The sequence below is a fragment of the Psittacula echo genome (assembly GCF_963264785.1).
Source record: "Psittacula echo genome assembly, chromosome: 4".
NCBI lineage: Eukaryota > Metazoa > Chordata > Aves > Psittaciformes > Psittacidae > Psittacula > Psittacula echo.
Window position 1 is genome coordinate 23,890,050 of NC_137738.1, and position 16,869 is coordinate 23,906,918.

At 36.6% G+C, this 16,869-nt stretch overlaps 1 protein-coding gene across 5 annotated transcripts in view; it reads right to left on the reverse strand.

The window, feature by feature from the left end:
- The window catches only part of SPAST (spastin), a 37,991-nt gene that overhangs the window by 15,744 nt on the left and 5,378 nt on the right, over positions 1–16,869 (reverse strand). For 2 of the 5 annotated variants that reach the window (XM_080616740.1, XM_080616741.1), the window contains 6 exons: positions 16,197–16,283; positions 14,863–14,946; positions 8,903–8,998; positions 2,147–2,334; positions 1,042–1,175; positions 628–721 (listed from right to left, as the gene is read on the reverse strand). In XM_080616740.1, coding sequence (XP_080472866.1) covers positions 628–721; positions 1,042–1,175; positions 2,147–2,334; positions 8,903–8,998; positions 14,863–14,946; positions 16,197–16,283 — 683 coding nt within the window. The remainder of the gene's footprint in view (positions 1–627; positions 722–1,041; positions 1,176–2,146; positions 2,335–8,902; positions 8,999–14,862; positions 14,947–16,196; positions 16,284–16,869) is intronic. The other 3 variants (XM_080616742.1, XM_080616744.1, XM_080616743.1) reach the window with 3 other exon arrangements.

Genomic DNA, 16,869 nt, shown 5'->3' on the forward strand with positions numbered 1-16,869 from the left:
TAGGCACAGGAGTTGAGGCACCACCCACGACAAATAAAACTAAGCCTAAGTGACCAATTTCCACACAACCAAGTAAAGAGGCAATCTGCCCTCAGCGTATTTGCTTGTTCACTACATTTCTTTGCATCCTCCCCTGCTGTGAATAGACTTCTGGAACATCTAACCAACATCTACACAGAGAACATGACCACAGTATCAATTTAACACTTTTCAAATCAGATAGTGGCACGACTTAATTTACCTGTACAATCTCATCTGTTTCACTCTTCTGATTCTGTGCTTTGTCTTTTACATGTCCGTACAGGGTTGGACACACAGCTACACCTATCTGGAACAGTCAGCCATACAAGTTTTCAGGAACTTTTTGGTTTTGTTTGGTGTTTCAGGACTTTGTGGTTTGCTGGTTTGTTTTGGGCTTGTGTTTGGTTTTGACCATTGAATAATCAGAAGATGAGGAAATTCACAGTAGAATTTTAATACATGCATTCTTAACTCTCTTTTTCCAAGACAGTGATCAATAGCAATCACAACCAGTAAAGACAGGATTCAAGAATCACCATTTCACGTATGAAGCACAATGCATTTTTTCATTCTGTCACAAGCTGATAATGATACCCAGTTGCTTACCTCAGGTCTAAGAGAAGGAAGGATAACAATCTCTTGCAAAGCTTGTTTAGCCAGTTCCTGCCCTGCAATATCATCAAATTTGACAGCTGGCCCACTAACAAAGAAATGGAATACTAATTAGTCTAACAATGAGATAGTCTTTTTCAGCTGCAGCTGACTGATTTAATGCATTTGACTATTTATACAGAACCCTTCTGAGGAAATCTACAACTTACATTGCTAAGCTCTTAAGATAAGCATTTAAATTGTCATCCTTTTGCTAAAGTAACAGCAGAAAAATCCTACCCAAAACAATCCCCCCCCCAAAATCCACAACAAACTAGAAGTATTGATTTAATTCCACATGGATCAAAACTGTACTGAATAAAAGCCCGGTTTTCTGCATTGAAAAACCTACTTTTTCTTCAGACTTACCTATCAACAATTTCATTCAGGATAAGATTAGCAAGATTACTGTCCACATTTCTAAATATCTTCAAGTCTTTCTTTTTTCGAGGAGCAGTGGTAGGAGTAGAAGGCTTATTTGTTCTACTGTTTTTAGGAGCAACCTGGAGAGGGAGCAGAAAACACAAAACAAAAACAGCTTGATATTTTTAAAGCATACTGTTAACAAAATTACTTCTTCATTTCATTTGCTCCAGTAAAACCTAATAGGTTAACCAGTACTAGATATTCTGATGCCCTATTTTGCTACAAATCATACTATCATATTCAACCGCAGGTGAATCTTAGGCTCCAGAGGTGACAGAATTTTTGTTTTGGTGTTTTGTTTGGTTTGGTTGTTTGTAAGATAATTCTTGATATTTAACAACAATATCTTCCCCCAGCATATTCAAGAAATAGAGCATCACAGTTTCAGATTCTTAGTATCTATAAGCAAGAACTTCTACTGCTGTCCTACACTTTGATAACTGGCCACTTAAAAGCCTTCATATTATAGGAACAATAATGTTTAACCGCATTTATGTTCTGTCCATTCCAATTTTCTTATCACTTCCACTTTACTGTGGAGTAGCAGGGGGGACGTAAGGAGGGAACGGAAAAAGATAGGTCAAAAGAAATGCAGTGGTTTTCCGTCTTATTACTATAGTTTTGTATTTCAGTCACAACCTAACCATAACTTGCTTTTCAATGTGGTTGCAACACAACCTCTGCATGTATGCTTTGAAAGAGAAGGAACATGAGGAGAAAATCTGTAGTTCTGTTTCTTCATCTTTTATGTACTCAGAGCAACATTTATTTTTCTCCTAGATAAGCTTCCCTCAGTTTTCCATGCAAGTTTCAAAACAAGTATAATTTATTACTGCAATGCCACTTGGAAGTCCACTTGCCCATGCAGCCATCCTAAGCCCCGTGATTTCAAAAATCCACTCGGCAGCCCAGATCAAGAGGCTTTTAGATTTTCTTCTAAAAACTTTCTTCTATTACAATACTGCAATAAAGGCACTAAACCTAAAGTTTGTACTGGAATTTACATTGAGTTTCCAAGTGTATACTGCTATATTTATCTTCACCATACCTTGTGAGCTGAAGCTGTAGGGTTAGGTGCTGATCTAGAGACAGAAGATGATGATATCCCGCTGTAGCTAGGTGTTCTATGGTGACCTGAAAGGCCTGTGGATCCAGTTTTTGCAACAGTTTTTGAACGAGGAAGGGAATTACTCGTGTGTGTTAAGGGATCCTTCTTTTTTGGAACCGCTCCACTTTCTATAAAGAAAATCAATGCCATGAGACCATCTTCAGCAGTCATGCTTTTACCATCGATTCTAACTTGCAGATAGTATTGTTGACATGTATTATAGCAGAATAACACTAGTTTTTGAAGAGATTTAGTACTTTCAAGGGGATATTAACGGCAGCTTTCTCGTAAACTAAGTTTTTAATTTTTAGGGGCTCTTAAAACCAGCTCTAGTTAACCATCTTAGAAAAGCTGGAGATAGACAGGTCCTGTAACAAGGGAAGAACACCATCTACTCCTTAAGACAGAACATAAGCCCAAAGATTTTCCTTCCCAAGACCTCCTAAAAACACCATTATAATGATCACCAAATTTGAAGCCATTAGATTCAGAGCATTCATTCCTTAGTGATGATAGCAGGTTAGTTACTTTGGATGCTAGCTAACACTACCTAGCACCTTCCACATAGATGCTTCACCAAGGAACTTTGAATTGGGAATATTAAAATAGTTATACCTGCAAGCAACTGCCAGGAGGTTTTTCTTACACCTTTGTTTCACTTCAGGAATCTCAAGTGATAAGTAAATAAATTCTGAAGTAAGCTCTGAAGTGGCTTATCTTCCTACATTTAAAATTAAGTCTTAAAATATTGCATTATACCACTGAATTCAGCCACCACCACACATTCTGTTCACACTTACTCTAATTCACTTCTGTGACAGAGCAGGAAGTTCTGAAAATAGATGACAGATAAAAGCTAGTATATGCCGCAGGCAATTAAAGTACAAAAGGCTATTTTGGTCCAGAGTAAGTGAAATAGCACTTGATTTCTACAGTCTTCATATAGGATAAAGTTCCTTGGCACAGAAATAGCAAGTGTAAAACATTGACTAAGAGAGAAGAACATGCTACAGTGAGCAGGCAGGTTGGTCAAGCTGGTTAATGATTAGAGCATAGCATCAGACTGGGTTTTTTTTGTGGAGGGAACACAGTACTGGAAGCTGTCTAGTACAGTACCGTTATCTGCAATGGAAACTATAAATACTGCCTTATATCCTTTTAAAAGGATTAAGAAGCCTTTTGATTAGGTAAGGGAAATACGGCATAAGAGTTAAGGAAGATCAAGATGGATTTTGGCTACAAGTTTCTTTGCTAAGATTTTAGAAATCTGCTACTCAGTTTGACTTGTTAGTCTTAAGATACAGGCCAAAGAACCCTGCCTTTTTGAGGAAGTTAATGACTATGAAAAGTTTTTAACTTACAATATTGCAGCTCAGTGAAAAATACTTGAAGCAGGAAGCCTCAATTTTAAATGACATGCTTAAAATACTCAAATAAGAATTCTTCAGTGAGACAGTATCATGGGAGGATCAATTAATTACTACTATGTTCACAGCCTCTTGCATACTACCAGGAGCAAATCTTTATATAGCCTGCAGTTATCCATGTGTTGAACTACTTGGCTAACAAGCTTCTAAAGCCTTTCTTGAGTCACTAATCTATCCCTTTTAAGAGTTACAGAAGGTCTGCAGGTGTCATCATAATGCAGATGTATCAACATGCTAAAAAACAAGGGAACATGAAGAACATAATTAACTACATTCACCTGTAAGATATTTCTTGAAAAACAAAACCAAAACTGGCTAGTGACTAAATCACTCACAGAGCCAGAGCAAGTTAAATTTAGTCATTCCTGCACAGGAATTTCTAAGTCAAAAAACTCTTAAAAATTAGGCATACGTAGTAACTTTCAAGTTCCAAATGCAGTCTATGAATCTATTAATAAAGTTCTAGTTACTCAGGACTTTGACGGTCCAATCTAATCAAAGGTGGCACTCTGGTTTATTTGCAGGGTTTTTTTTTGTTTTATTTTCTTTCAGTCTCATTTGCACATCTGGCTTAAAGTCGAGACAGGAAGGCATCAAAAAGCTAAAGTAGCATTTCTCCATCTCCTTCACCCTAACACATTGCTCAAGTATCACACTTTCCCAGAACTACTCCCATCCATTGAGAACAACGCACACACACACACACACACACACAGAGCAATTCTGAGTATCATAAAATTGCACAGGTAAGGAGTATTTCAAGAAGCTGGAAATAAGGTGCCAGGGAGGAGAGGGGAAGCTTTAAATACAAATTAGAGTTGACTCTAACTGTACCTCCAGGAATCAAGACCACTAAGTTTACACATGTTCTGTGGTCAGTCTCACCAGGTAGCACAGAAAGAAGCACTGATTAACTACTCTTGAACATAGTCGTTCTGTGTCAACTCCAGAAGGAAACATAATTTTATATAAATATTTTCATTGAAGCGGCAAATAAAAATGCAACCAAACTTTTCCGAACTACAGTTTATCTAAAGTTTACCTATTTCTAAAGCGTTAAGTGCTTAAGTGCATATACATGGCACTTTTCAGAGTTACAGCCCATTTCACTACATAAGATATACATTTTGCTGCAACAAATGCAGAACCCCCCAAACACATTTCTTAACCATTTGTATCTGTTATCTACTAAAAGACTGAAAATAGGTTCTAAGTGACCTTAAAACCTCTGTAATATCTCCAGCAGCCTTTTTCCAAATGTTTCTCCACTATGGGGTTTTTTTAAAGTATATTCAAAACACTGAATTGTCTACTTTATATATACTTACAGAATAGCAATAGAGGCTTGATCACTTTGATTCTGCTCTCCAATTCTTGACTGGACAGAATCATGTACATTAAACTCCAAGCTGACACCACTGGATTATACAGACATAATAACTATCTGGCCTTGAAAGCATCCTTGCAGTTTTTAACTTAAACAAGCAGTAGCAATTCTAGTCTTTCAAAACTGTTTCCAGCCTTCAGCTGTGACACCTTAAAAACCCATCAGGGAACATTTCTCAGAAATTCCTTACGCATGCCTATTGAGATTTGATGTAAAGTGGCTAAGACAAGTTATTCTATGTGGTCTGTGGGCCCCAAGCTGGGAAAAATAATTCAGTGCTGTAGAATTATCTATAACTTTACATACATAATTTTATTAAAAAAAAAAAATCTTTAAACTTCTTCACTATAATTTTTTCTGCATTTCAGCATTCACAACAGCCCCCAAAATAGCAATTCCTTCAAAGATAATATTCATATAATTAAAAATTCCTTCAAATATTGCATTATATTTTCAGATAGGTAGATTCAAGTAATAAAATGTACCTAACACAAAGCTTCAGTAAATAATAAGGACATGTCCCATATTTCAAATGACAGCATAGCTATGTAGATCAGGGAGTTCTATGTAGTAGCTATGTAGTCACATAGCCAACAGACATGTCAAAGACCTACTGTTGCCAAATTATGGTGCTAAAAACCATCTTACTGCTACCTGTTCTTTTATTTTGGAAGCTCCTTAAAAAACTTGGGTATCAACAGAATTTTTGTGACTTGAAAAATATTGCCAACATATGCCTACCATTAAAGACATGTTAGCAACTCCTTCCAAGTGAAAACTGAGAATATTAGCTACTTCCACAGTGTTAATGCTGTGGTAAGAAAAAATGTAATGCTTTGTCTGATCATCTACCACACCAAGATTTACACGTTAAATGTAAAAGAGTACATTGGAATTACTTTATTACTGTCAGTATTGTATGCCCAGTAATTAAGTTCACAAAACTCAAACACTGCTTGGCAAGACTGGCATAATCTCCTTCCCAAGCTATTTTAAAAACAAAAAACCAACAACCCATAATGCAAAGAAAAACATGCATGTCTGGAAAAAAGCAAACATCTAAAATGTTTCACATCTAATTTCAGACTGCTATGACAACAAGAGTGATGGATATTAAACAATAAATATGTATTTAAAAGTAAAGTTTTGGGTCAAGGGTACTTGTTATTACTGTTAAGACAAGTTACTGCATAGCCTTCTGCAACTGAAAGTTAGGCGATACTGCTGTAATGATGTTTCATAAAACCTCATTATAAATCTATCAATCAGATAAATTCTCAAGGAAAATCACTAGCTATTCAGGTAAGTTAACTACGAATGAGGAAGACAGGGATACATAGTCATTTGTGCTAGAATCAAGTAAATTGGCCTGAAAAGCTGATAAAGAGTACCTTGAGAAAAGGGAAAAAAAAATAAATCTCAAATCAGTAACACTTAGTAAATACAAAAAACATGTGGTATAGCCATAAGAATTGAATATCCTACAGAATTAAGAAGCAAACACATCTGTAAAGGTTTTGGCTTTTAAAGGCATATGAAAAAGCAAAGCACTTTCTGACCAAAGAACACACTATAAAGCATTTTCTTCATGTTAAAACTGCACCACGTTTCATACTTCATAACATCTTGGACTTTAAAAATGCCAAACCTGACAGAAAAATGAAGCTTACACCAGAGCCCTGTGGCTCAGTACCTCTACAGTATACCTGTACTTTCCCAGTGACACCAGTATTCTTCTTATCTCAAATAGCTTCTCCCAGTAACAGCAGTTGTCTTATCTCAAACAGCCTCCAAGCTGATTTTGTAGTTTTCTAAGAATTTGTGGTCTACTTTGTATTTTTAAATGACTGCAGCTCTCCATGTGAAAATACCACCTTTATTACAACATGTATAAAGAAATAATACTAGCAAGATTGGCGGATTGAAGCAAAACTTATGCAGTACTTCTAAGAAGCGTAGAAGGAACATGTTCTTACAAACAAAACTCCCTCTTCCTACACCCTTCCACAAAAAAAAGAGATAGAGAGTCTAAGCATGGGAATGTGGGCACCAACCAGTTAGGAAATTCAGATGACTTAACAGGTTGACTTCCCTGGTACTATCAGGGATCCCATAACTGCAGAAGTTCAGTACTTAGGTTAAACTTCTGACTTTCATAAGTTGTGAATCTCAAGTTTACCTCTGGCAACGTAAATGCAAATAGAAATGGAACAAGCCTCTTGTGAAGTCTCATCCAAAGTAACTGGTGGACGCCTGGTACCTAAGCTCTTTTTTATGACCAACTCATTAGTCCTTCCTTCTCTCCTCAGATCCCCCTAAGTCTGGTAAATAAAAGCTCCCCTGTTAGCCTGCACTCCTTTTCAGAAAATGGGAAGACTCTCAGAAAAAAAAAAATCCCCATAAGACCATAGCCCTTCACTGTTGTTTCGCTACCCTTTCCTCCATGGTCTGGCAGAAGTGGTTCAGTGATTCCTCTTCTATAAACCACCAGAAGTATGACTCCAAATGGGTAAATTGACTAATACTACTTTCTATGTTTATCAACAGTGACCATCTCCTGCTACAGGAACTTTTGTGAAAAACAGCTGCCAAAGAACTGGCAGAAATGTCTCTTCATTTCCAGTAGATGCCAATGGATACTCTATGCTTTGTTACTAACAGATTTAATTAATAGTTTAATAAACAGAGTGAAAGTTCAGTCCAAGCTTCTGTAGCATCCAATTTTGAAATATGTTGAGAAAAATGTACAAAAAATATCAAGGAAAGAGTTTGAGGAAAAACTTATTCATATTTAATCAAACAGAGCATGTTATAAACTTTTGTGTGTACATGTGTGTATTTGTTCATTCAATCTCCAGCCAATCAGGTAAAAAGACAGGAGTTGTACTTGGTCATTTCAGGTAAAGGGTTCTCAAGGTCAATCTACATAGGAACTTGTCCTGAAAAGCCATTTTAACTACATCTTTTTGACAAATGCAGTTAAAAATACCACACATGCAGTAATATACAGGTGACTAACATTACATAGTTACTTTAACTTCTCATACATTATAAAGAATAAAACCAAGCAGTAGGATGAATTCAGAACTAGAAATGGAGCTACAAAAGGCATGTTGTTTAGCTGCTTTACAAACTGCATACTGCTCTTGACTCAGTAGACAAGATTTATAAATTCCATTGCCTGTTTGCTCCATTTTATTTCACATTATAGTCTACTGTACAAAATATCAGTTGAGATCTCAGTTGTGACAAAGCTTACTGCTGGCTTAAAACATTCCCTGAAGACAATTCACAAACCTCCCAGCAACTTCACTCCTTGTGTATGGATAAACAAGTTTACTTCTGTTATTTTAGCATCCCTGGTGCAGTCCTCTGGGAAAGGATAAAAACAACCTTCTTTTACAAAAAAAAAGAGCTGTTTCCCCCACCTTATTTTAATTGTGCATCTGTTTCTCAGAGTAAAAACCCCTGAAATTTAAAGCAGCACATTCACTCTCACAGTACCATAAAGAAGAACTACTTCTGTAGGCACAATATAACCTACATACAGTACACTGACTTTGACACTTTCTGAAACAGGTTTAATTTAATTCCTTTAAGAATATAACATGAAAAATATTTACTAAAATGTTTTCTTAGTAAGTAGTCTTGGATTCTAGGACAGTTATGGTAAGAAAACTGAATATTATAAAACAGTGTTGTCAAAGCCACAGAAAGGAATGTATTTTATATAAAGCCTCTAAAAATGGAAATATAAAACAAATACTTATTTATTTATTTTTAAGTTGGTGGGGCCAGAACATAGCATTACATATTTTTCCCTGCAATACATCAGAAACTGCGAGACATCCCCTTAATAGGCGCTGGTAAAACCAAACCCACCTGACTGGAGATGTCCATTTCGGCATGCCAGGTTAGTACTGTCATTATAGACCTCCATTTGCGGCTTGGAAATTTGCAAAACTGCCTGCAGCTTCTCTACATAGTAGACAGAGGGGAAGGGAGGAAAAAAGGACAAAATAAACAAAAAACCAAAAATGAACCAAGAAAATTTATGTATGTTGAACACACAAATGTCAAGTTTGGCTTTGTTACACTTGATACAGGGTTAAAGATAAAAGGAGTATTTCTAGCTATTCTACACGTTTAGCAAATTCGTAAGAAAATTCTGTTAGTATGAGCATGACTGAAAACAGCTTTACAACTAGCCATTTGTAGCTGAGTTATTTACAACAGTCTTTCCAGTCTAGTGACTGCGGTTACTTCCCAAAATTGTCAGGATCAATTCAACTTCAACTAAATATTAGTGTTGATAACCCATTTCTGAAAGTCCTCCCCAAGGCATTACTTTTGACCAACTGCAAGGAGCCATCCCTTTCCTGCGTATTAAGCAGTAACAGCCAGTCAGCATTATACAGAAACCTCAACTGTTCAAGTAAAACACCATAGATACATTAAGATAATGTCTTTCAAGATCTCTATTTAGAAATATAATTGCCTTGAAATTAAGTCAATAAAATTATCATGCAAGCTGTATTATTTAAGAGCTTAAGAAACATCTGAATATAAGATTTATAAGGTTAAAGATTAAGGAGAAAGAAATTAACTCTAGGAAGTCATGATAAACTAGCCAAAGCATATGTCAAGGTATGAGGCTGCAACTAACACACAGTAAGTCAGTCTCAGCCTTGTTTGTTCTCTATAGCTCACCTACCACTCCTGCTTTTTCTACTGCAGTTAAAAATCTCTAAGCCTTACTACTTTTGGAGGAAGAATTGCCATTCAGAGCTTCCGTATCATACATCCAACAAGCATAAACACCTCCTTGCTCCACTTCTTTGCCTATTACTGGTATTTTTCCTGCCTTTCTGCTTCATTCCTTTCTTTTGCCTGCTCCTGATCACTCAGCTGCTCAGCTTCCCTGAAAAGTATCTTTAGGCCCAATAGTTTAAGTGATGGTATAACAATATCCAGATTGAACAAGATGTGATTTAGAGTGAAAACTTAATAGCCACAGGCAAATACAAAAAGCTACAGTTCAGTTAGTATGTGCACCCAAAGTTTACTTTGCTTTACATTGAAAGCACTGGAGTCAGGTACAGTAAAACAAAAAAAAATGTTAAGTCACACAAGAACACTCTACAAACAACCACAAGCTTCGTAACTTATAAGAAGTTAACCTAAGAAACCTCCTTCTAAAGAAGCCTAAGAAAATTCCTTCTAGTATGACTGACTGACAGCATACTATTTCAGCAGGTGCAGCACTACTGAAAAAAACAGCAGAATAGTCTCCTCCCTGCCCAGTCCATGCAGTCTGAACAGAAAGTACAGAGAAAAAGCTTAGGAAACAAAATTATTATTAACAGACTTGGTAAAATATTGGACAATCAGTTAAGTTGTGGACAACATTTCTGAACTTAAAAAACCAAAACAAAACTTTCTAGTGAGTGACCATCAATTAGCTTGGGCAGGGATTCAGGAAATGCTATTTGCTTCAGCACTACAGTTTGAGACTGGGGTTTTACCACAATTATCAATGGCTTAGAATTAATCCAACTGTTGCCCAGTTTCAATTCACACACTGTCTTCCCATCACATTACATATTAACAAGTAACTTTAACACTGCACAGAAAATTACTTAAAGCAAACAGATAACTTTGCATAAGAGACAGTGTAGCTCTAGAATCCTCTGAAGCAACAAAATTAAATTGAGCTATTAAATATTATTCCATGGAATTCGGAGGACACTATCACCTTCCACTTACATGCTTTCTCTCTATGACTCCAGACATTGAAAAAAAAAAAAAATATATATATATATTTACAGAATCTTACTCATTATTTCTCCTTGATAGAATCACAGAATAGTTAGGGTTGGAAAGGACCTCAAGATGGGCAGGGACACCTCACACTAAATCATGTCACCCAAGGCTCCGTCCAACTTGGCACTGAACACCACCACGGATGGAGCATTCACAACTTCCCTGGGCAACCCATTCTCACCACCCTTACGCTAAAGAACTTCCTCCTTATATCCAGTCTGAACTTCCCCTGTTTAAGTTGTAACCTGTTACCCCTTGTCCTGTCACTACAGTCCCTGATGAATAGTCCCTCCCTAGCATCCTTATAAGGCCCCCTTCAAATACTGGAAGGCTGCTATGAGGTCTCCACGCAGTCTTCACTTCTCCAGGCTGAACAGCTCCTACTTTCTCAGAATATCTTCATATGGGAGGTGCCCTCATCAGTCCCCTAATCATCGTTGTGGCCCTCCTCTGGACTTGCTCTAACAGTTCCATGTTCTTTTTATGTTGAGAACACCAGAATTGTACACAATACTCCAAGTGAGGTCTCACGAGAGCAGAGTAGAGGGGCAGGATCACCTCCTTTGATCTGCTGGTTACGCTCCTTTTGATGCAGCCCAGGATACGGCTGGCTTTCTGGGCTGACAGCGCATGCTGCCATAAACCTACCAAATAAACACCATTGCAGCCATTGTCTTATTTAGGCAACACTAGACCTTGAATTCAAGGTAACATTCCTGATTTGAAAAAAGGAAAAAAAAAATTTAAAAAATCTAGCCTATAATACAAGTCTGAAGCAAAACCACCATCACATCTAAGAAAGCAAAGAAATCCAGAAAGATGTCCATGGAAGTCCATATCTATACATTAGCAGAACTATTACCAAAGAAGATACTGATGATACTTGTATGATGTGCCATGTGCATCCTTCAACCAAAATACTGAAGCTAACTGTAGCATACAGAAAGGTACTTGTGCTGTGGGAAATCTGTCCCCCTACAGAAAGGGCCTCAAAATGGGAGACCACGGACTGGTAAAGCACATGTATAGCATTCAAAGTGAACAGTGTTGCACTGGATATTATGTTTACCTATCTTTAGGAACAGCAAACTGCTGAGCTGCCCAGTTTTATGTATCAATTATAGAAAGCAAATATCCCTCTGTGATTCTAAATATATCAAATATAATGATTCTACTGTGGGTGATCAGTCATCCAGGAGAGATCAGGTCTACAAACACCAACAGAGCAAGACTTATCCATAATCTAAATAACTGCACAGCTATCATACCCTAAACCATGTCAAAAACACGGACCGCCACTAATTCAAATGTTAGAACTTTGAAGTCCCGACAGCCAGCACAACCCAATATTCTCACTGGACTGCCAAAGTGGTCAGGTCACCTTGAGGTGCCCTGAAACATACCTGGAGTAATTGCAACTGTCATAGTACAGCTTTAAAGAGACTATGATACAATAATTTAGGTTCAAGATGAAAACAGGCCTAAAAGTAGTAAAGCCATCATCCAAGATAAGTAGCTACATCTTCTTGGATAAACACCAGTGGTGTGATGACACATGGTGATAATACATGGGTGTGATCAGACATCATGCTCCCATCACTGGTGTCAAACAGCCCCATTAGCAGTGTCACACAACTTAAACTTACATTGATGATCCAACACACTTCAAAATAAATCAAAGCTCTGAGCACTTCTAAGGGACAGTTATAATCCGTATAATTTAATGTTCACTTTCTATGTATTACCAATGTAAATTGCTTGACTGGGTGGCATTTTAGTCTGCAATCACGTCTCTGCCTAGCAAGCAGGACGAAATATTTGATATTATTGTTTAGTCTAAATCTGTTCTATTCTGCAAGATAACACGATAAAGGAACCACTTATTCTCCCTTAATAAATTGAGAAATTCCACAGGGAAATTACTTGTTGATCTTAAGAGTTAGATTCATAGGAAAAATCACTTTATCGAATCTTTAGAACTTCAAGAGCTTCAGGTTTAGTTCAGCTACAAAATCATCTCTACACCACTTAAAAACTTCCAAGTATCTGTTACTCTAAGCAACAAGCTAAAAGATACGCTTAGAACTGCACATGCAATTCAACTTTACATTACATTTCTGCAAAATCCACATAACATCACACAATAAAAACAGATGCTGTCAATACCTGAAAGTTGGTTAGATGGTATAACAAATATTACTCAAACAGATCCATAATGATCAAGTTTGCAGAGATTTAAATCCATTGGAATCTCTCTCCAAACATCATCTTTTTCTTTCCTGAAGGGCAGATGGCTTCACATGCTCCTGTCTATACAAATTTTGCTCTCAGGTACATTGTTTGACACAAACCCTTAGTGCAAACTGAGCAAGAGCTTATGTAGAACAAAGTACTAAACTTTTGATAATTTCGAAGTAAAAATAAATAATATTTGACATTAACTTATGCAATAAACACTATTCTGTCCATTCACCTTTCAATCTCCACAAGCAATACAAAGAGCATGTCATGACACATTCAAGTAGTAGAGATTAATGTGCCAGCTTGACTTCAACTTCAGGTTTTTCTGTTACGCTAATCATTGTTATCTTGTCCAGCACAGCAAGTGAGCAACCTTGCAAGTGCTACTACAGTAACACCAACAAGAATGAAGCACTACCTACAAAACACAGACATTGCTATTTCAGGGTTCAAAGAACAGCAGATTTTTGTAAGAAATCCTAGTTATTTGCAATTAGAATGTCAGCACAAGACATACCTTAACAATATAGCATATAATCACTTTCACTCTTTTGTTCCCTAGTTTATATTTTCTCTAGAAATCAGCCTTTAACTTTAATGAGTAAAAATCTTTTCTGCATATACTAAAATTCTACTGACAAACACCTGTAATAAAGCATAGAAGCCAGAAGCCCATTTCACCCATTTTTTAAAACCCAAAGTTTTACCTTCACTTTTTTTCTAAAAGAACTAAGGACACCAGGAACTCAAAAGAAACAAAAGGAATTCACTTTCTTGTGGTTGTCACAACTTCCCTGTCAATTACCAGTTAGGACCACAGAATCACAAAGTATAAGTAAGAGGAGGAAAGGACAAAGGTTTTCCTGTCTGCTCTGTATGGTCCTAGAAGAGGCAGTTAGAAGAACTCAACACAATTCAAGATTAAGGCTGCAGATACACAAATTAAACTCAAGTATAATTGTTAGGTTTTCCTTAAAGAGCAATTAAAAAGCAATCTTTCTTTTCATTCTACTATCTAAACTGAAAGCATTTCCAAAGTTCTCAATTTAGAGGATGCACTATACAAAAGTGTGGGTTTGTTGCCTTATCGGGGGGGGGGGGGTGTCTTTATCATGCACAGTACAATGCTATTTCCAATCCTGCCTGGTTTACTCTGTCCATTAAGAGCTTATATATAATACAACTTTGATAAAGCCATACAACACTACACTTCTGAAGTGATCCTACCTATTAGTCTTAAAATAGACCAGTACGAGATAAAAACTAAAGCATTAGGATTTCATAACCCTGTGGACTACATGATGTTAAAGAATTAGTATTACTGCACATACCGATGATTAGGAAAAATGTTACATAAGTGACAGTAGCACTAACAGAACATGAGATAGTTACACGTACAGAAGGCACACTTAGTACTAATGATCAGCAGTATGTCCTAAGCTTTACTACAGTTCTAACACAGAAATCCAAAACTAGCTCCAACAAGTTAGTCAAGACTTCTGCAGTTTATGAGTCAAGCATGCTATGATATAAAGACTTCTCAGTTACTTTTACACCTATATATTAAGGCATAGGGAAGCGGGTCATGAGATTCCAATTTCAAAATCCATCAACAGCATTAAAAAAATATTACCCTCAACTAAAAACCAAACTTAAGAGAGCCTACAAAGATAATGACTCTTTCACTTTAAAATCAGAGTAATGTATTTGAAGAACGCATATGGGGAAGTCTGGAAATTTTGTCATTATTTGCACAAGTCATGAATTGTAAGTGGTACCTAAGAGCTGCAAGCGATCCTTGGCCATTGCCAAATTTGTCATCATTTTAGACTGCAGACGTCGAGCTCGTTCACACTGATCACCTTAAAAAGAAAAATCAAAGTTAAAACACAATTTGGCAAATTAATTTTTTAAAGTACTAAAATATTGATACCCCGGCTTCCCTCTTCTTTCTCCTACCCCTTACCTACCCTCTCCACTAAGAAACATCATTGCAAAACTAATGAAAAAAATCCTAAAGCTTTCTATTTATTCAAGAATTTGAAGTTAGTTGACACTACCTGCTTTACGATACTGCTCATAAAGCAGTGAGAACCCAAGCATTGCTTTGCATAATCTTTTAATATTTAACACTGACCTAATATGCACCCCCAGTTACTGCATTTTCCTCAACAGAAACTGAATAAAAACGATTTTTTAGAAAGCTTGAAAAGTGACCAAGGGGCAAGTACAATTTGAAGTAACTCAGCTCAAAATGAACAGATTTAAATTCAGTTGACTGTGTTCCTTTACATTTCAAAACACAGAATTACAGACATTAATATCACCACTTCCTAAAGAATAACATTTGTTCAAGTCAAACTTTTTCTTTTTTCCCCTTTTTTAATGTGCAATTTAGATGGGTTGTATCAAATGCTACCAGCATTGCTGCATAAGTAACATGTCACAATATACTGTTCACAAACATTTCTAAACATAGCTGAGGAACAAAACAGCAGTCTGCAAAAGCAGTTACAGGTTTTGGTGGGGGGGTGTGTTTATTATTACTGTTATATTTTCAGGAGATAAATACTTAGGATATCTGTCACTACACCTATTTCTCCATGGTACATATCTGCTTCTACACTACAGATTAAAATGTTTCCATACACACAGATGGCTTTCTTCCTTTGTTGGAAATGTTCAGCTATTTTGGCATAAGCTATTCAGAAGCACAACACCAGACCATACTGAATTGGGGTGGGTTTTTTTAGTCATACTGAAGGGAATATGAAATTCTGCATGAGAACATGAACTGTCAACTCTGACAAATCAAAACAGCACTCAATATTTTGACATTTCCATTATGTGTTTTGCTTTACAATTTTCATGAACGGCTTACAATTTTGGATAGCATGAAAATATTTGGAGCAAGATTTGCATGTATTAATAGACCAGAACATTAACGTAAAACAGAGAAATGGACCAGTGCTCCCCTAGAGCTAAAACACTCTAATGAACAAATTCATACAGCACACCATTCCTAGCATCTACTATATTTAGCAATATTGATTTCTTGCTCTGAAGAAGTCATAAACCAGAATCTTTTCCACAAAATTCAAAACTGGCTTACCTTGACCAATTACTAAGACAGCTATTCCTTTTTCCAGCTCTTCAATTCCTTTCTTATACCATTCAACAGCTTGTTCCTTTTGTCCTGCTTAAAAAGGAAGTGAACCCATTATTTTCTGTAATGAATTAAAGCTTAGTAACGGTTCCATATAATGCTATGTAAAACAAGTAAGAGGAAGGAGATATTTTAACAAAATTCTGTATTTTACAGAAAAACTTAAAAGGACACTGTGAACTTGATATCTACTTAAGCTTCAAATAAGCTTTTCTATTAAAAACAGGTACTACACCCGCTGGTGTATCACAGTACCAAATCACTTTTAGGAATATTTCTACATCCACCTTAACAGGATGAGTCACCCTCCGCCACCCACACCCCCAAGATCTCACACACACACACAAACCCCCAAACAAACAATACCCCAAATAAAAGGCAAAAAGGTTAGCCTACACATATTTGTTTACAACAGAAATGGTGAAATTAATTACTTTTCTTTCTGGAACATCAAACTGAGACAAGATACTACTCAAATGAGACAAGAGACATTTTTCCTCTGGTTAAATTTTGTATAGAGCAGCTTATTAGTCATGGAGGTATTTCTTTGTTCATCCTATCATGAAACTGCTTTATCACAGGTGTATATCAACCTTCACATGAAGTACAAAACATGTAG